Source organism: Barbus barbus (genome assembly GCF_936440315.1).
Source record: "Barbus barbus genome assembly, chromosome: 47".
Taxonomy (NCBI): Eukaryota; Metazoa; Chordata; class Actinopteri; order Cypriniformes; family Cyprinidae; genus Barbus; species Barbus barbus.
Window position 1 is genome coordinate 5,000,946 of NC_136725.1, and position 21,024 is coordinate 5,021,969.

Genomic DNA, 21,024 nt, shown 5'->3' on the forward strand with positions numbered 1-21,024 from the left:
TACAAAAGAAAATCGCTAAATGGGCAGAAAGAATTTTAATGAGATTATGTATTTCAATAAATATAATTTGGTAAAAAAACTGGCAACAAAAGTAGCCCAAATCTGTGGGAATTTGGCAACCCACTATGATCGGGAGAACTACGTGACTGCTTTAATTCAGAAATTAAGCCAACGTCATCTTTTCTATAATAATAGTAGGATTGTGGCAGATTTACAAGAGAAGGAACTTTCTTTTTTACCGCCAACACACCAAAAATAATTTAATCCGTACAATGAATTTTAATACTTGTTTCAAGGCCAGATGTGAAACCAGCAGCTGTATGAGAGGTTGATAGGCACTATTCATTTTTTTTTATACAAGCTTTGATTAACTTTTTATACAATAGGAAGCAAAGTCTTGACTCGTCACAGAGCCTACTAATTACAATGCTTTCAAGACAGCACTGTACTGACGTTTACATAAATATTACTAGCACTGTAAATGTGTTCCCTTCCTGTTTTTGAACAAATCAATGTTTGTAACCTGCATACAGGCTCCCTGAAAAATCCTCAACAGACTAACGGCCAAACAAACAAGTGGAGTGATACCAACAAAAAAATTGATATTAATATTTATATTTTAAAGTAGCCACACATTCATTTGTACAACCGCGTTTAAAACACAAAATGGAAAAATGCTTCGTAAATGTCTGGTATTTTCAATTTTAAAAAAAATTAAATATTACTGTATTAATCTAATTGAATATTACTGTAAAACAGTTCTCATACTGCATTTTGGACCCTAATAATAATAGTGATGTTTCCTTTAGTGAGAATTAACACTGACTTGTTTTTTAAAAAACAACAGTTGCATTTATTAATTCATTACACAATATTTAATCAGAACTGGTAACATTTTATGCATTTTTGACATGAAGGCACTTAACCTCATCTGAACTGGAACTGAAATCTACAGTGAACAGCTCAGGTTCAGTTTCTTCCAGGGAGTGGTCTGCGTTTGGCGCGTCTGATGAAGGCTTTCTCACTCCATTTGTTCGGTGGCAGCATGTAGGGTCCGTTGTGCACACAGAGGATGGTCATCTGCTCCGCATACTTCAGGTTCTGTAGGAGCTACACACACACACACACACACAGTGATGTTGTCATATCAGCAAACACAATGTCAGTCAACAAGCCTACCTTAGGTGTGATGAAGAAATACTGCGACGTGTTCACACCACACGCCGTCCGCACTACGATGTCAAACACTCGTCTCTCATTGACAGGATCCATGCCCTGAACAACAACACAACACACATCAGTCAAACACACACAACATTCCTACACACTTCACCTCAGGAAAGAAGAAACTACTCAACAATTATTACTAACTACAGCGGGGGAAATAAGTATTGAACATGTCACCATTTTTCCCAGTAAATATGTTTCTAAAAGTGCAGTTGACATGAAATGTTCAACACGTCTGTAACAACCCAAGTAATCCATACATACAAACAAAACAAAACAAAAGTTCAGAAATTAATTTATGTGTAATAAAGTGGAATGACGGGGAAAAGGTATTGAACTACTGAAATGTATTTAATACACTGTACAAAAGCCTTTGTTGGCCATGACAGCTTCAAGACGCCTCCTGTAGGAGAAACTAGTGGCATGCATTGCTCAGCTGTGATTTTGGCCCATTCTTCCACACAGGCTTCAAAACTTGAAGGTTCTGTGAGCCTCTTCTGTGAACTCTGATCTTTAGTTATTATTTTCTATTGGATTCAAGTCAGCTGATTGGCTGGCCATTCTAACAGCTTTATTGTCATATTCTGAAACCAATCAAGAGTTTCCTTGGCTGTGTTTGGGATCATTGTCTTGCTGAAATGTCCATTAACACAGGCTTTACTTCTTTCCAGCTTTATCTGGAAGCTTTATTCCTTTCTGTCACTGCAACTTCCCGATCAGGCGAACACACACACACACACCCACACACAAATGAAACTGTCTGCCTGATGAAAAAATATATTTAAAAAAAATGTAGATAATATTTGCATCATTCCTGATTTATTTTATCCACCCACGACCCACACGCAAATAATCAGAAAGCATTTAATTACGACCCGCGGATTATCTGCAGCGCCCGTGGATATAACGGTGATCGACCTACTCCGCTTTGTTCTTTCAGTAGTTTAAATGTTTCTAATTATTTATATTATTTATTACATATGTTATATAAAGCTCAGTATCGCCCCGATCACCAAGACAAGAAATAGGTACGCAGTATCGGCTGCAAAAATCCTGATCGGAGCATCCCTACTACTACCCGATACTTTTTCGGAATTTTTTTTATTGAAAATAAATGCCTTTCTGACAAGTTCGGCAAAAAGCAGGATCAAACTCAGGTCGATCGCGTCCAAAGAAAGGCACGTGCCTTACCATCTACGCCACTGGAGCTAACTGCTGATGAGCGTCTTTTGTACTGTTGACTATTAGCCCAATCACACGATGGTGGGCAGAGTTAGTGTAAATAACCTCTGCCAGTAAGAAGGGCTATAATACACTCCGATATTTTATTATATATTGTGTCGATATAAATGTGACATTACATACATTAGCATAACCATCATCCATTAACAAACCCACATTAGTTGACCATTAACAGAGAGAATATTCAGAATGATTCAGACTGCAGCGGCATGACTGGTCTTCAACGAGCCCATGTTACACCTCTCTTTATCTCCCTGCACTGGCTGCTGGTTACAGCTCGAAGCAAGTCCTAGACACTGATGCTTGCATATAGAACAGCACCCACCTACTTCCACTCACTATTACGAATCTACATCCCCTTCAGAAGTCTGAGATCTGCTAGTGAGCGACGCCTCGTGGTACCATCACAGAGAGGCACAAAATCACTCTCCAGAACATTTTCGTTCACCGTTCCTAGCGGGTGGAACGATCTTCCCACACCTATGCGGAATGCTGATTCCCTGACAATTTTCAAGCGACAGCTGAAAACTCATCTTTTTCGTCCCTATTTGACTTATTCCTTAAACAAAGAGAAGACTTTTTTTTCCTTCATTATTCCTTCCCTTTCTAGCTTGTACTTATTTTAACAATGCTTGAAACTTGGTATTATGAGCACTTCCTGTGTCTGTTTGCCTCTTTAAGATGAAGCGCTTGATGTATTCCCCAATTGTAAGTCGCTTTGGATAAAAGCATCCGCAAAATGTATAAATGTAAATATTTAGATAGTATTAAGCATGTTCATATTTACAATTATATGTTCCATTTTGATTTTAGTTAGTTTTTGTTATTTTGTTATTAAGTAGTTGTAGTTTATTTTAATAGACATTTCAATTAAAAAGTATTTCAATTTATGCACTTTTTTTGTTAAGTATTTTTAGTTTTTGTGTTAACAATAACAACTGGACAGACTGAGACCAGTGTTATTTTACTATCACTGTAAATTTAATATCACTGTATTCAAAAGTGATTTGGTTAATTTTGTGGCTTCAGTGCAGGCGTGTCTGAATGTATCCAGTGTGTTCACCTGGTTGATCTCGTCCACCACTCTGAAGGGGCAGCGGTTGAGGTCCTGCAGGGCCATGAGGTACAGCATGGTGGACACGCTGCGCTCTCCTCCGCTCTGATGGTGAGGTGTCAGCTCGTGCAGCTGCGTGCTGCTGCGAAACTTCACTCGGATGCGGATGCCATACTTATCATACTCCTCCTGAAACCCATTTACACAACACGAGTCTGACTTACGAGGATTTTGCAATACTTTAGAGGAGAGGATGGATTTTACACCAATATAACAAACTGAAACTCAGCATTCATTCTCTTGCAATCCTAAAAACTGCAGTACAAAATACAGCAACTAAAATAATCTCCTTCACCGTCCACTGCGCGAAGACGGCAGCAAATCAGCCGTCTCATACGAACTAATACTGATCAGCTATTGTGTATGAGAGAACAGGGCTGTTCTGAGAGCGTATGAGAGCTTCACGACCGCTGAGACGGAGCACGTCCTCACCTCGTTCTCCGAGTGCAGATCCACCTCTCCGGCGCACTGCATGGAGCGAAAGAACTCACTGAAGCGCTCGTTGATCTGATTCACCAGCTCCTTCAGAGGATTCAGCCAGCGCACTTTGGCCTAACACACACACACGTCTGTTAACTCTTGTTTGTATGATGAAGGTGTTGGTGTGACGGGGTTGTGGTTTGTCAGACGCACCTCAGCAATGTTTTGTCTGTAAGTTGTCAGAGCGTTGGTCTTGTCGTCCAGCTCCCTCTCCGTGTTCTGAATCTCCCGCTCACGTCTGTTATATTCCTCCACCACCTGACAGTCAAAACCACAGCACATGACACAGGAACTGACTGTACATCGAGCTCTGCTGCTAGCAGCGTCACACCATCCAAACGACATTTAATGAGAAACTGGACAATGATCTGAGGTTTGCTTTAAAAACATGCAGTGGCTGACTGAATGTAGTGGTTTGTCAGTGGTCAATTGACCTATCGGTGCCCGCCCCCCCTTAGTTACTGTTGCTCCCTCGGACAAACAAACGGAGCTGCTCACTGTCTTACAATGACAGCTGCAGTGTGAAAACCTTGTCCCACAATGTTTTTGCACAATTTTGGACACAGAAGGCCACCAAATGGGAATTAAATATTCCATGGAGTGATTTATAAAATATTTAAAAATAAATACGGCGGGTAACTCGAAGCAAGGGCTTCGCAGATGACAACATCCAGGATCAACACTGTTCATGTACCGCAGGGTACGATTAAATTAATGTACATTTAACCAGTTTAATATGAAGAGACAGTGAAATGTAGACCTTTGTTTATGTGTTTTTGATGTACGCTGTACAAGACTCGAGAACAGTCTGCTATTTAGGTTTGTACGTTAGCATGGACTCACTAACTTTAACATCAGCTCGTTTTAGCCAGAGATACCTTGCTAAAGCACAAGATAACATTAACGTTCTGCTTGAGCAGATGAAAATTGTAACTTAATGAGTGTATGACAACCAGAAAATTGGGGTTGAATACTTGGGGACATTTTGCTCCGTTTTGTTTGGATTCGGGAAATGTAATAAAATAAATTATATTGCCCATCCTCTCAGGATACCTGGAATCAGTACCGCAGGCACATCGTTTTTCCATTTTTGAAGCATAAACCCCATAAAACCGATGCGAGCTTCGTATCTTCCAATGTTTCTCTATGGCGCTGAAACCTAAAGATGTCCGATTTCCGCTCCCTGTGCAACTGACACTCGACTGCCATTGGCTAGTCTGCGTTCGAGGGGAGGGGCTTAGCGATAGGTCAATTGTGAGGACTAGAAACTGAGATGGACAATATAATGGCAATGAATGTGATGATAATGGAAATTTAATAATAGCTCATGATTTTCACGATGCAGAAAAGGCTAATGAAACCACAGAATCCAGTCATAAAAATGGAATTTACAGAATAACGTGGAATGTCACAGAATTTTTCTAATTTTGCACGAATAAATCGAATGTGGTATCGACCAGTGTCTGTGAATAAGGCACATTTTAATAACACGATAACTGCAGCAGCTTTTATCAACTGAATCAAGGTACAATAACCTGAAGGGATAGTTCAACCAAAAATGAAAATTCTGTCATCACTTACTCACCCTCATGTTGTTCCATACCTATATAAGTTTGTTTCTTCTGTTGAGCACAAAAGAAGATATTTTGAAGAGTGTTGGTAACCAAACAGTTGCTGATAGCCATTGATTTCCACAGAATTGCAAAAAAATAAAAATACTGTGGCAGTCAATGGCTACCGTCAACTGTTTGGTTACCAACACTCTTCAAAATAACTTATTTTATGAAGAGAGAAACTCATACAGCTTTGGAACAACACGAGGGTGCATCAATGATTTAAATTTTTTGGGTGAACTATCCCTTTAACTGTGTTCCTCTTAACAGGCTTAATTTCTACTATTTTATTTCTACTATTAAATTATACTATTACAAATTTGCAATCCCAAAATGGTCAGATATTGAGGCACATCATGCTTAACTAAAAATTTACTTTGGAGCTAATATTGGCATCTATTATAGTTTAAGCCGAAGTATACATCTTTTTTGATTTTTTGTTGTTTTAATGCATTTTTTATAGATAGGTCAGTAGAGAGAGACGACAGGAAAGCATTGGGAGGAGAGAAGGAACGGGATCGGCAAAGGACCTCGAAACAGGAATCGAACTCGGGTCGCCATGAGCGCAGCTGCGCTGTATGACAACGCACTAACCATGAGGATATTGGCGCCGACATAATTCTGTTTTTATGTGTACGCAAGAGTCCACGTAGAGTGCGAGTGACGCAAATTTCATCACCAGGGCTTTGCTTCCCATTGGTGACAATGGTTCTATGATCAACTTAGGCTTACGGTGCTTTTGGGAAACACAGCCCAGAATAGTACAGGCATTGTACAGTACAAAGGTCACACATGCGCATTGACTTGGTTTTGCACTAATCAGTTGTTCCACAAGGTGGCATCACTGGCCTGGGCTGTTGTTTCACAGTAGAAAATTAAAATTAAAAAGACAGAACAACAACAAAATACTGGAGGATGCAACAACAGATGGCCACATTGACAAGCGCTTGTGTGAGAGGGTTATGAAATAACAGCAATTTTAGTTTAAAAGAGTACAAATACATTTTCATTGGTCATACGTTCTGGAGAAAAAAATAGCATGGCCACTGGACAAAGATGAAGCATTCTAGAGTGAATGTTTCGTCCGCCTGCGTTCATGTACACCCCAAATGGAGTATACTCTGAAATTCTGTGCGTTTGGCTGTACGCATACGCTAGCGTACGTGTAAAACACTGAAGTATACTTTGGGCTTTAGAGATGCCTCTTCTCGATGTGAGCTTTCAGTAAGAAGTGAAGTAAAGATTGATTAGTAACATTTTAAAGGCAGAGGTCAGGCTAAGCGTGAATAAACTGATGCGTTTGTCTCACAGCATCACTGAGTCCGGTGAGGCACTCGGCTCTGGTCTTCTCCTCATTCAGCATGGCATCAATCTCATCCAGTGTATCAGGCAACTGGCTGAAGGCCTGAGAGGAAACAACGCACAAAATGTTTTAAAATAATGAATTAAAGGCTGAATGAAGGATGTGGGGTGTTTGAGTTAGACGGAGCTCACTGCGCGTAGTTCCTCTGGGACAGCCGCCTCTCCAGGGCTCATGTTACAGATCTCACTGACCCTTCTCATCAGGGTCTTACACCTGGCCAACAGACTGTTCTTTTGCTGGTCCAGTTTGGTGTACATCACCTGTACGAACACACAGACACATTCTTACTTTGGGTAATTCATCAGTGGATGAGGAATTTTTAATTAAGAGGAGATATGAGACCATGCTCTTGTTAACTACATTAAAATATATTGTATTATCCAGAAATATTCAAGTTGCCAAACTGAATAATAAGAAAGTTACTACAAATTTAAACAAATCAAGTCAACATTTAAATAAAGAATATGAGAAAATAGATGATTATTTCTTCATTCAAAAGTTTGGAGCTGGTAAGATTTTTAAATATTGTAAGTCTCTTTTGTTCACCAACATGGCACTTATTGGATAAAAATAAAAACAGTAATATTGTAAAATATTATTACAGTTTACAAGAAATGTTTTCTACTTGAATATTTTTTTAAATGGAATTTATCTCCGTGATCAAAGCTGAATTTTCAGCATCATTACTCATTAATATTCTGATTTACTGCTCAGTGGTGAGAAAAAGTTTTTGCCCCCTTCCTTTTTTTTGCATACTTGTCACACTTGGATGATTCAGATCATCAAACAAATTTTTATATTACACAAAGATAACCCGAGTAAATACAAAATGCAGTTTTGAAACAACGATTTCATTTATTAAGGGAAAAGAGCTGTCCAAACCTGCCAGGCCCTATGTGAAAAAGTAATCGCCCCCTATATCTAATAACTGGTTGTGCCACCCTTTGCAGCAACAACTGCAATCAAGCATTTTGGCCCACTCTTTGCAGAATTGTTTTAATTCAGCCACACTGGAGGGTTTTCAAGCATGAAAGGACTGTTTAAGGTCATGCCACAGCATCTCAATCTGATTTAAGTCTGGACTTTGACTTGGCCACTCCAAAACCTTAATTTTGTTTTTCTTGAGCCATTCAGAGGTGAACTTGCTGGTGTGTTTGGGATCATTGTCCTGCTGCATAACCCAAGTGCAACAGAGCTTGAGGTCACAAACTGATGGCCGGACATTCTCCTTCAGGATTTTCTGAGTGCAGAATTCATGGCTCCATCAATTATGGCAAGTCATCCAGGTCCTGAAGCTGCAAAGTAGCCCCAGATCATCACACTCCCACCACCATGTTTGCCTGTTGGTCTGATATTCTTTTTTTATGAAATGCTGTGTTGGTTTTACACCAGATGTAATGGGACACATACCTTCCAAAAAGTTCAACTTTTGTCTCCTCAGTCCACAGAATATTTTCCCAAAAGTCTTGGGGATAATCAAGATATTTTTTGGCAAATGTGAGATGAGCCTTTGTGTTCTTTTTGGTCAGCAGTGGCTTTTGCCTTGGAACTCTCCCATGGATGCTGTTTTTGCCCAGTCTCTTTCTTATTGTTGAATCATGAACACTGACCTTAATTGAGGCAAGTGAGGCCTGCAGTTCTTTAGATGTTGTTCTGGGTTATTTTATGACCTCCTGGATGAGTCATCATTGTGCTCTTGGGAGTAATTGTGGTAGGCCGGCCACTCCTGTGAAGTTTCACCACTGTTCCAAGTTTTCTCCATTTGTGGAAAATGGCTCTGACCATGGTTTGCTGGAGTCCCAAAACCTTAGAAATGGCTTTATAACCCTTTCCAGACTGATACATGTCAACTATTTTGTTTCTCATCTGTTCTTGAATTTCTTTAGATTTTTACCCGAGATTTCTTTACGGCGGATCGCAGACTTATAAGTGCATTACCCCCACCTATCTCTCAAATGGACCATTGACACACTATCTACAATCTCAATTAGGAGTGTCAACAGTCCATTTGAGAGATAGGTGGCAGTCTGCGATCCGCCGTAAAGCAAGAAGAAGCGTCACGTCAACTGTTGTGTGAACGTGCTCAGGAGAGTTGGACCATATGGCAGATCAGAGGTAAAAAATGATATAAATACCGTTCAGGTTCTTGCACAGAGTGCAACGGTTTGAGTTAAAAATCTTCCTTTGTGTTGCACTAAAGAAACAAAGTCACCTACATCTTGCATGCCCTTGGGGTAAACAGATAAACATCAAATTTTCCTTTTTGGGTGAACTATCCCTTTAATGGCATTTTATTGCAGATTTGGCAAACTATCCAGTGCATTATGGTTTGCATTCTGGAGATCGATTTCTATTTCAACGTGTTTTTGCAGCATTAAGCAGTGTAGATAATCACAGACATATCTGTTGATTTCTTGAATTCAGAGGCGTTTAGAATCCACTCAAATCACCAGAGTTTTTGTTCAGGTATTGTGTTCAGCCATGAATCATCTCATTATGACAAACTGTTGATGCGATGTAAATAAGAGATTCATTGTGCAGTGTAGAGAATTTTATTGATAATAACTTATCTTTGTGAGATCGCAACGAACTAAGCTTAACGAACTAGCGCTCCATTCATAATCGCTAAAAAGCTGTCACTCATGAGTGACAGCTTTTTAGCGATTATGAATGGAGCGCTCTTTGTGCCATAGCATATGACCCCACTATATCGTTAGAGCACCCTCACTAATTTAAGAAGCCGCCTCAGTGATTTGATCCTGGAGCCAGGCCTGGTTGAAAACAGTTTTGGTGCTTAATATTTTTGTGGAAATCATGATACATTTTTTTCAGGATTTTTTTAAAAACAAAGTTCAAAAGAACAGCATTTATTTGAAATAGAAATATTATTGTAACATTATAAGTCTTGTCTTTTGATCAATTTAACGCGTCCTTGCTGAATGAAAGTACTAATTTCTAACCAAATAAATGTAATTATATTAACGCAATATTACGTGATAATCTAAATAAGAACAACTGAACTGGGTTTATAAAATTACCTTTACATTTATTTGTTGACTGATCCCAATTGACTCAAAAATATGTTCGATTATGGAAATAAAATGCATTGTGAATAACATTTCACATGTGGTCTCACCTCGGCTCGCTTGAGTTCAGCTGAACTGTCCCTGCAGTCTGTCTCCAGTTTGGTTTTCTCAGCAGAGAGACCGGCGCTCTGAAGAGCCAAGTACACCTTCTCCATACTCAGTCTGGCCTTCATCTACAAACACACATATGAAGCCATAAGATACAGAACAGCTGAGGGTAGAACTCAAGCTTCGGAGAACACAAACACACCTTCATGTGACCCAAATACTCCTCCATTATGGCCACTTTCTTGTTGTTTACAGCAGCGATCTTGGCATTTGTTTCCTCTTCAATTGCCTGCAAGTTGATCTCATTCTGCTCCATCTGCCGTAAACTGCACAGAGAGAAAAAGATATAAAAGGGGGAAAAAAAATTAAAAGTCACAGCAAAGCTGCACACAGCTGGTTTTCAGGGGAAGGTACCTGTCCTGTTTTGTGCTGATTTTCTGCTCCTGTTGTCTCTTCTTGCCTTTCAGTTCAGACAGTTTCTTCTTGTTAGCACGCAGCTCATTATCACGGCGGTCCAGTTTAGCTTGTTGCTCACGAATGGCTGCCATCTGCTGATCAATGCTCTGCACCTGCCTCTCTGCTGCCTGCGAGCGAGATGTCAAATCTGAGGTCATTACACAATCAGTTGATGGGAGAGTTGATGATAGGTTATAGCCAACCTAAAAAATATGGAGCTGTGCCATAGCTTAAAGGTGAAATATCATAAAAATCTGACTTTTTCTGTTTAAGTGCTATAATCGAGTCCCCAGTGACGTAGACAGGGGATCTTATTATAATATTACCGCCCCTTAATCTGCAAGTTTCCACCCCGCGAGCGACAACGGTGTACCAGTTCAAATGCCATGGAGAAAGTTTGAGCAAAGCATGCGAACACAGTTCTGTCTTTGGCTGATGAGCACAGAAAACTATTCAGAGTCCCAGCCTCAGAGGAGACAAGAGCAGTGGATTTATTGATTTATTTACTGTATTATTGTGCTGCTGCTACACAGATCTAATATAAATATGCAATTTCTTTCCCAGCTGTTTACCTTCACAGACATAACTGTTTTTGTAACTCATGTGTTTTTAACAAACGTGTGTATGTGACAGTTTAAGCGCAATCAGACATGAAAGAGAATGTAGTTTAGTACATGCCGTGTGACAGCCGATTTCTGTGCGTTCGCTTTGGTTATGTGCGCTCAGAAAACCATATATCAGAAGAACTAATATGGATTAAAACACATGATTTCAGCACAATAAACATGATAATGTTTTTTAGCAGAGTATCTGAGGAAGGAGCTGTAAAGGCACAGTCCTACTCTGGAAAAGGGGGCTTGGAGCACCAGCTCATTTGCATTTAAAAGAGACGGAAACAGTGTGTTTCTACTTCCACTCAAAATGAGCATTTTCAAAATGATATAATAAATAAACTTCACAGATACATTCCGGGGACACCTGAGACTTATATTACATATTGTAAAAAGGGGCATAATAGGTCTCCTTTACAAAAATCAGTCTGAAATTTTATGAAGGGTGATTTCTTTTCCTAATGAATGGTTTAAACATTAACAGTTCATCTACTAAATCAAATAATTATATACCAATATGATTAAAATTTTAACCCCTTAAGGTCGTAATACCGGTACCGGGAATTGCATCATTTCGTGTTTTTTTTTTTTTTTTATATTATACGTGTTGGAGCACAAATATAGACATATATAGTATCTTTTGAAAGCTTACAATCTAAACTTTCAGAATACATGCATCAATTTTGCATTTATGTTACATAAAGTAAGATAATAAGGTCTGCATTCACCCCCCACAAACAAGTCACCCCCTGCTCCAGCTCCAATTACTACTTCCGTGTGCTAAAAGTGGCCCCAAACATTATATCAGCTCTTAGATAAGGTTATTATCTTTAAAATGAGACTGTGCGTGAGCCTGTACGGCTACACGGCATCCTAATATGTCTCAGATGCGCCGATCAATGCATGCAATGGAGCTGAATGGAGCGGTTTCTACGAGTTTTGCCGTAACAAGTTTGTATTGACGGGCGATTACGTCATCAAGTAATGTGCTCCCAATCAGATCTGTCCAAAGAGACATTGATCAAACTCCTACGCCAATCTGTTGTTGATTTATACATTTCCCAACACGCGGAAGGAGCGTGCTAGGAAAGCAAAATGCGCACTGACCCCCTAGCGCGCGAGCAGCGAGCTCAATGCAGAGTTGGGAAAGTATGGATTGTGAACAAATACAATAATTATGAATTATTCCACCCATGTGTTAAACTTTAAGGTGTTTTGTGTAAAATGAGACCATTGTTATCCATTTTTTAAATACAAGTATGGCAAAATCAGTAAAAAAAATTCAAAATATGCCAAAGAGCTTAAGAGGTCAAAGCAGTGTTGACAGTGAGTTAGATCTCTCACCTTCAGCTGCTCCTCCAGTTGGCATTTCTCGTCTGGATCGATGGTCGTAGTGAGGAACTGCGAGGGCCGCAGGGCTGAGTTACTGGAGACCGTGTTACTGGAGTAGTTGGACTTCCTCACAGAGTACTTCTCCTCCGCTGTGTAGATCACCCTTATCGGAAGCTCTTTGATCACCTGCCACAGAAAGTTACAAAATTGTAAGGCCCTATGAAATCAGCTTTATTTATTTTGACCAAATTCAGCATTATTTTTTTCTATCTTCTACATTTTCAATAATTCAATAATTAAATTGTAATAATGAAATGTATGTCCAATCAATTTGAATCATAAAATTACAATTTAACAATAACAGGGTCCTATAAAATGTGCATGTTTTTTTTTTTTAAGAAATTCTGTGATTTAATACAAATTTATAATCATAAATGGTGGAAGTGGCTGCTCTGGAGATGAAGTTCATGTGAAGTACATGACCTCAAAAGCTGAAGACAGTCATTCAAAACTTGCAGACTTTATATCCAAACAGCAGTCTTTTTTGACTCTATAGCCCATATGACAACTTGATTAATTGTACAGCTTTACTTAAAAATAATATATACGGTAATTTAAATTTTTATGGCTGGGTTAACCGATTCCCAGGATAAACTTGATATCTATTAATATTTTGGGCAACTTCCCAGCTGAATGATGGAGGACCTACCTTCTCGATCATGTTCTTGGTCTTCTCTGTTCCTACAGGCACATCATTGACTTTATACTGAAAGCATAAGTAACTCATGACCTCCTCGGGAGCATCGAACAGCTCACGCAAATACGAGAAGAAGCCATAAGCCCTGACAAAAAGAAACAAAAACTATTTAATAAATGTACTGAATAAGAGGTCTTGGTAGTGGTCAAGTAGAGCGTGTTACTTTAGTGTCTCGAGTGGTCGTGATGGTGGTCGTTTAGAGCAGGACTCCACTGGAGCGATGACGGTGTTAACTCGCAGCCTCTGATTGTCTCGCACCTGAGAAAACATTTCACATTTTACTGATTTTACTTTACTTACCCTCTATAATAAATGTTTACTATTCTATTATTTTAATTCATTATATTACTTTGTGTTATTTTCTAATAATAAACAAATTAAATATAAACCACATAAAAAATGTAGAGGAATAATTTAAAAAAAATAATTTTACCAACCTTATATAAAATTAATAGAAAATTGTTAAATTGTGCATAAATTATAACCTCCTTAGCTGAACAATAGCATTTTCTGTTCACTGACCAGTTGTTTAAAGGTGACCTATTATGCCTATTTTTACAAAATGTAAAATAGGTCTGTGATGTCCCCAGAGTGTGTATGTTAAAGTGCCCCTATTATGGGTTATGAAAGGTTCATATTTTGGTTTTGGGAGTACCTAATAACAGGTTGACATGCATGCAATGTCAAAAAACAGTCTCTTTTAATATTTTCTAATAATATGCATTTATTTTTAACTTATTTGCTCAACGATTCGCTCAAAGATTAATTTTTCCAAACCCCTCATGCTAATCTGCAGTGATTGGTTGATTTCATTTGATAAAGCAGTGAGTGCAGTGCTGCTTTGTGTACAGCGTTCCCGGGGAAGCAGCTATTTTTAACGCTCAAAAAGCCGTATCTAGTGACAAAGAATTAATTTGCATTTTCATTCAGACCAATTCGAAAATGAAGTTTTCCCAGGTCTGCGCGCGCGTAACAAGTGGGCGGGAAATATGCTAATGTTTCATGTTGACGTCAACATGAAACAGCTTGGGATTCGTTTTAAAAATTACTCGTTTCAGTGATTCAGATTCGACTCTTTCTTTTGAGAGACAAAAACTTTATACATGGTGCACTTTCAGATTTAAAACTTTGCAGGATGTTTTCATTCACTTAGAGCTGCGTTACACACTGCATGAAAGGTTATGTTCAAAAATCCATAATAGGGGCACTTTAAGTTAAGCTAAAAATACCCCACAGATAATATTTTATAGCTTGTTAAAATTGCCACTTTTAGAGTATGAGCCAAAACACGCCGTTTTTGTGTATGTCCCCTTAAATGGAAATGATCTGGTGCTCCCGGCCCACTTTCAGAGAAGGGCGGAGCTTCAAGAGCCGGCAACAACAAAACAGGACAATCTCACACACCGAAAATGTCAGAAACTCTCAGTAGCAGTGTTCAGCCTTATACGTTCGAACCAGAATCGGTTTAAAAGTCAGTCATCTGATTGTACTGTGCAGAATACATACACGTTTATTTTTTCACAAATTCATAAGTCTCACTTGTGATTATAAGCTGGACAAATTCAACCGGTCGATCTCACATTGCTTTCATATGCAATTTTAACTGCCAAATTCCCATTTACGATGATTCTAGAAGAACCTGATGGCAGAATCAGTGAAAACAGGCTTAGCTTTAGCAACATTAGCCTTACAGAGTGCCAAAACGCTTTTTAAGAAGGACAATTTGGGAAAAAAACGCGTAACACTTACTTTGTCTGGAGCTGACTTTCACGTACGAAGCATTGGTACTGATCCCTCTTTCAGAATCAACCTTTGCAAAAATCCAGCTTTGAAATTACCCTCATTTGTGAGGCAGTCCGATGTAAAATGATTGGTACAAAAATAGGACTTTACTGTTTTTTTCTGGTATATCATCTTCGAAAATTAAAATAAACCACAGTGTCCTCAGCGGCTCAGATGGAGGGAGTCTATGGAGACTCCCATGTTCTTTGGTGCATCTCAAAACAACACTTCTAATGATTCTTTGGCGCTGACAAGCAGCTACAGCAGGAAAACAGTAATGGTTGACTGCTGCTTCTCACTCTAATAGGGCACAAATAGGGCTAATAGATCGTCACAAATGAGCGGGACTCATGTGTTCAGAGAGACTGTTTATGATTTATTGGGATTATCAAAAAAAAACGTGTGGGTAGATTTTTACCATTATAAGCTGGTTGTTTTCACATGCTGCGGCCACACAACTGTGTTCAAACGTCGCATAAGTGATTTTTGCATAATAGGTCCCCTTTAAATGATTTTTTTAAATGGTCTCAGCTTCTGAGCTTCACCTCTGTCATGAACTTCTCCATGTCCTCCTGTCTCTGAAAGACAAAGGCTCTCAAATCATTGAGAGGAATGTGACTCTCGATGTATTTTGCATGCCGAGCATCACGGACATTCATCTGGCAAAAGAGAAACAGAAGATCAATCCAATCTACTTAAAAACCCATCTCCAAGAAACAGCAACTGAATTAGCAGCTGTGCTCTCACCACCAGCATCATGGGCTCATAGACGTTGCCTTCAAAACGATCATGGTTATCCCTCAGCCACTTGAGGGCGGTGTAGGTGTCACGAAATCGGTTGCGCAGTTTATCCTCTTTCACCTTCATCATGTCCTGCAGACTCCTCAGACGATTCTTCAAACCTGATTGAGAAAAGTCGCCTTTAAAGTTGTCCGAATGAAGTCCTTAACAATGCATATTACTAATCAAAAATGAAGTTTTGATATATTTATGGTAAGAAATTTACAAAATATCTTCATGCAACATAATCTTTACTTAATATCCTAATGCTACAAATATACCCCAGAGACTTAAGACTGGTTTTGTGCTCCAGGGTCACATATAATTAACTAAAACAGTGTGATTTCTTCACCACAGGCAAAAAATGCTTCTTATACAACATTTGTATGTTTTCTGCTACGAAAATCATCTTAAACATTACGGTTAGATTCTCCAAAGGCTTCGTCTTTATCTCTGCGCAGGTCCAACATCTCGCCCTCCAGTTTGGCTTTTTCTTCCTGGATTTTCCTCAGCTCTGTGTTAACAGCTTCAATCTGAGGCGTGACGTCCTCCATGCTGCCCATGTTCTGAAGGTCCTTCTGCAGGTCTGTGATCATGAGCTGTGTGTGTCTGATCCGCTTCCGTCGGTCCGCCTCCTCCGTCTGCTTCAGACTCTGGACCTGTCTGATGTCATCAATCTAGCGTTTGACAGAAGCAGACGAATTAGCTAGTGTTTCAATACCGTCTTTAACAGTTTCTTATGTATTATAGGTAGTCTTTCAGAACAAACCTCTTTATTCCTATATTCAAGCTGATCATGTTTCTGCTTACATTTTTGCGATGCGTCTCTGATACTGGCAGTCTGAGAAATTGGGGAAAAAACAGTGGCATTATTTTTATATAATAAAGGAAATATAAACGAGATTCTTGGCAATCAAGTTAGTGATTTGTGCTGACCAGCTCCTTCATCTGCTGCTCGATGGGCTGCAGCTGACTCTCCACCGAGCGGATCTTCCTGCGCAGCGGCTCCTGAGCTTCTTGAAGCGACTTCAGCTTCTTTTTCATTTCCTCTCTCTCCTTCTTCACCCCCTTGAGCTCTTCACGTGCCGTTTCATACTCCTAAAATAGGAAACAGAGAATAAAGTCTTGAAATTCATCCTATATGCACTTAAAATGGACATAAAAATGTATGCGCTCAATTGAATCTAATAATTTTTTATCCGATAAGAAGACTTATATGTGCATGAAATACGAAAGCATTTACAAAGATCAGGCTTCCGAACACAAGATAACATGACAACATTTGTTTTGCATTTTATTTGGATGCCCTGAGGTACAAGTCATTTATTATGTAGGGAAAAAACACAGTGGCCTAGCAACTAAATTTTCATTATTGATACTTTGCTTGATACTTGGACGATTTTAATGATACTTTAATGATTTTGTTTACTTGAATACATGGAACCAATTTTATTCACAAATGTTTTAAGCCATATTGATTACGGTTTTACAATGAATAAACTACAGAGCCAACACTGAACTGACTGCAACGACACTATTGGCTTGCTAGAAATTTGGGATTTGCCTCATTTTTAAAGTTTGCATCATTGATACTGTTACTTTTCTGTTTGCACTAAAAAAAAAGATCTATTGTAGGAAGATCTATAAAATAAAGTTGATTTGACTTGATATTCCAATTTTTCGAATTAAGTTAAATTCGCAACTTTGGATGGAAACATATCAACTAGTTTTGGGAAAGTTTAATCTGGTAAGATCAGTACTCACCACCAAGGGCTTCTTCTTCTCTAGCATCTGAATCCTGTCCAAGTGTCTCTTCTTCATGTAGTAGCGCTCCACGTCCAGTTTGTTCCTCTCAATCCTCTGTCTGGCCTTCTCTAGAAAGTTGGCTTTCTCCTTACACTCATTCTATCAAAAACACCACAAACAGGACGGAGTAAAATCAAAGCCCTATCACAGCCTTAAAATGCATTTCAAAACAAGAAAATCATTCACCTCCAGTTCCCTCTCTGTGCTGCGAAACGTCTTGAGAGTTTGGTGAGACTCGTACATTTCTGGCGGGCCGACAGATTTCTCAGTGGCTTCGAGAAGCTCGATCTTACTCATCTTAGCAAACTCACCAACCTTCTCCTGCAACACCAAATAAAAGACAAACTATTAATAAAAAAAGCTCTTGTGCAGTTCTTCAAAACTTCACAGACTTGTCTGACAATCTATATTGTGCAGTAATAAACTGGTGATTTTAATAACAGCGCTCACCTGTGGTAGGAACTGACACAGGTTCCCGACTTGAATGTGCAGCTCTTTCACGGCCTCCTCCACTGCCTTCTGACTGGAGTGTTTCTTATTGAGCATCCATGTCGACTGGTTGTTCTCAACCTGGATCTCTCTGGTGATTATCAAGTTGCCGCTCGCTCTGTATCTGGAGACAAAGAAAAGCAGAGATGAACTGGGTAGCTATGTCTCTCCAAGGACTTTTGGAAATAATGGACATAGATAATAATACGTATAAATATACACTCACAGCTCAATTTCAACTGAACCCTTACCGCACCCTCGCTTCACATACACACCAACCTAGAAACAGAAAATATCTGGTTTATTTATTATTGACAATAAACGTTGTTTTAGTATGACTGATCTACAATTACCGTATTGACCCGAATATGTAGACCCTGAATATATTATTTCATGTTCATTTTATAAAGTTAGTTATTAAGTTTAATAAATTAAGATTTTGCTTTTTTTAAAGAATAATATCGTTTTACCTTTATTTAAGATAATAATAACTATGGAATTTAGTAATTAAGTGTTCCTGAGTGTAAAAAAGCCCAAAAAGGTATTGCAAAAAAAAAAGATATTTTCAGTGTTGTGCTAACTCAAGCGCCAATTCCATAAATGTTCATTATTTAAGTAATATTTCAACTCTAAATCATGTCTCCTTTAACAATTTTTTATGTTGGATAACCATAATGCGTTAGACACAATTCCTGTGGGTTTTTCTCAATATAAAAAAATCCTTTCTAGTATCCCAGCTTGTATCCTGTCTACTGTGAAAGTTTACCAGCGCGTACACTTTGTTTGCATGCTAACTACAAGCAACCAAATAATCTCGGCACGACTGCCTCCAAAGCATCTGCATGCAAATGCAAAAACCTCATTCACACAGATTTTTGAGTACTTAACTACACAGATATAATCATTGGTGTGTATTTGGGGTTTTTATCTCCATTCTGTCACAGAGGGAGTTTTGGTTCCTCTGGCTTGCTCAGTTGGGGACACTTAATTTCTAGCGATTATCGTCAATTTGATTTCACAGATACTATTTAAACTAAACTGAGCTAGACAATGACATCTCTGAATTCAATAATGAAATGCCTTTAACTTTATACATTACTGACACTCTATCCTCCAGTTTGATACTGTTAAGTGCTTTGACTCAATCTGTATTGTTAAAAGCGCTATAAATAAAGGTGACTTTGTATTGTATGATTTTGCACTTTGGTACAGTGTCTAGAAATGGCTGGTGTGAAGGACTGAATCTACCTCTAGAAACATGATTTGCTGCTAGGCTCGGGCACATCACCAGTGATATTGTTATGGTGGTCAGATGAGAGCGACTCGCCTTGTCTCCTCGGCCCAGGACGGCTGTTTTTCCAGCTAGGCCCAGGCAGATGGCGCACACTATACTGGACTTCCCCGTGCCGTTGGCTCCCACGATCATGTTCAGTTTGGGTCCGGGGAAAACTTCTGAGTGATCGTATGTGCTAACAACACAGATGACCAGAATTACAAATACAACTCATCAAGATTTAATTCGAAAACACTCGACATGAAAGTGCAAAAAACCTGTTATGAAAGTGAAAGAGACATTTTGAAGTATATAAAGAGTGAATTTCTCACAGGAAGTTTCGCATGGTGATGCGGAGGATAGAGCCCTCCACGAAACCTCCTGCTTGGCCATTTGTGCTGCTGGACGGTGCAGCTTCGCGGCTGGAGGGCTGTGAGTTGGTTAATTCGTGGCTAATTCGTTTTTTCTTCTGCGGCAGGTCCATTTGTCCTCCTCCCGTTAACACCGCAGCAGCCTCACATCACTTTCGTTTCGCGCCTGTGTTGTGAGTAAGTCGCCGTGTGATTGGCCGGCGGTTGTCACGTGACACATTCCAGGGTTGCCATATCGGGCGGTTTCACGTGCTGTTAGGAGAGATTTGTGCGCTTACTATACATAAGCACTACCCAGTACCCACTAATATACTGCAGTTAGCATACTAACATACTACTCTTTCCTTTTCTACAGCATGTAGTGTGTATATTGTGCGTGAATGTTAAGTACCTGATGACTCTTTGAAAAAGTGTGCGGATTTTTTGCACATTAAATGCCAAAAATTTTATTCTTATAAACACCTTTTTATGTAGTCTCTCTCTCTCTCTCTCTCTCTCTATATCTATATATATATACGTGTGTGTATGTATGTAGATAGATATAAACTTTTTACCCTATTCAATTTAAGAAAAATAAGAAAAAATTTATTTATATGTGACCACAAAACCAGTTTTCAAAGCTGATTAAATAAGCTTGCCATTAATGTATGGTTTGTTAGGATTGGACAATATTTGACTGAGATACAACTATTTGAAAATCTGGAATCTGAGGGTGCACAAAAATCTAAATATTGAGGAAATCACCTTTAAAGTTGGGTTAGAGGGCTAGAAGGGCTAAGAAGTGCTAGACAGATAGAAAGATAGAGTCTGGTAAGGGTTAGAAGTCCAGGTCAGAGGTCACAGTCCAGATAGATAGAGTTATAGATTTTGAACATATTTCTGGACAGATTTTGATGGTGAAGTTTTAGGGCTATTGCATCTTATTGGCTAACTCTTACCTGGGCATGAAGCATAGGCCCGATGTACGTGTAACTTGTATGGCTGGATACAGGAAGCTGTCATATTTCACGTGGCAATAAGTTCAGATGAATGGATAGATAAATAAAAAAAATATGAAAAAAGATCAATAAACAGCTGGACACACCTGAAGGATGGACTTTCTATAATTTAACATACTAAAAGAGCAATACATTTTTTCCCCCAAATATTATTGACTTGTAATTTTACATTTTTAAAATGTGCCACTATCTTATA

At 39.0% G+C, this 21,024-nt stretch overlaps 1 protein-coding gene across 1 annotated transcript; it reads right to left on the reverse strand.

Annotated features, from left to right (window-relative positions):
• Positions 1 to 21: 21 nt before the first annotated feature.
• LOC306866159 (structural maintenance of chromosomes protein 5-like) lies at positions 22 to 20,025 on the reverse strand. The gene is made up of 24 exons (XM_079411222.1): positions 19,792 to 20,025; positions 19,514 to 19,655; positions 18,413 to 18,465; positions 18,148 to 18,310; positions 17,884 to 18,018; positions 17,656 to 17,796; positions 16,828 to 16,989; positions 16,661 to 16,732; positions 16,313 to 16,568; positions 15,859 to 16,013; positions 15,657 to 15,770; positions 13,493 to 13,587; positions 13,282 to 13,414; positions 12,585 to 12,758; positions 10,588 to 10,757; positions 10,376 to 10,499; positions 10,176 to 10,298; positions 7,171 to 7,299; positions 6,986 to 7,081; positions 4,217 to 4,321; positions 4,016 to 4,135; positions 3,533 to 3,712; positions 1,180 to 1,275; positions 22 to 1,110 (listed from the first exon to the last, which is right to left on the reverse strand). Exons 1-24 carry the CDS (start codon positions 19,941 to 19,943, stop codon positions 970 to 972), a joined length of 3,231 nt encoding a protein of 1,076 aa, XP_079267348.1. The 5' UTR covers positions 19,944 to 20,025; the 3' UTR covers positions 22 to 969.
• Positions 20,026 to 21,024: the final 999 nt, after the last annotated feature.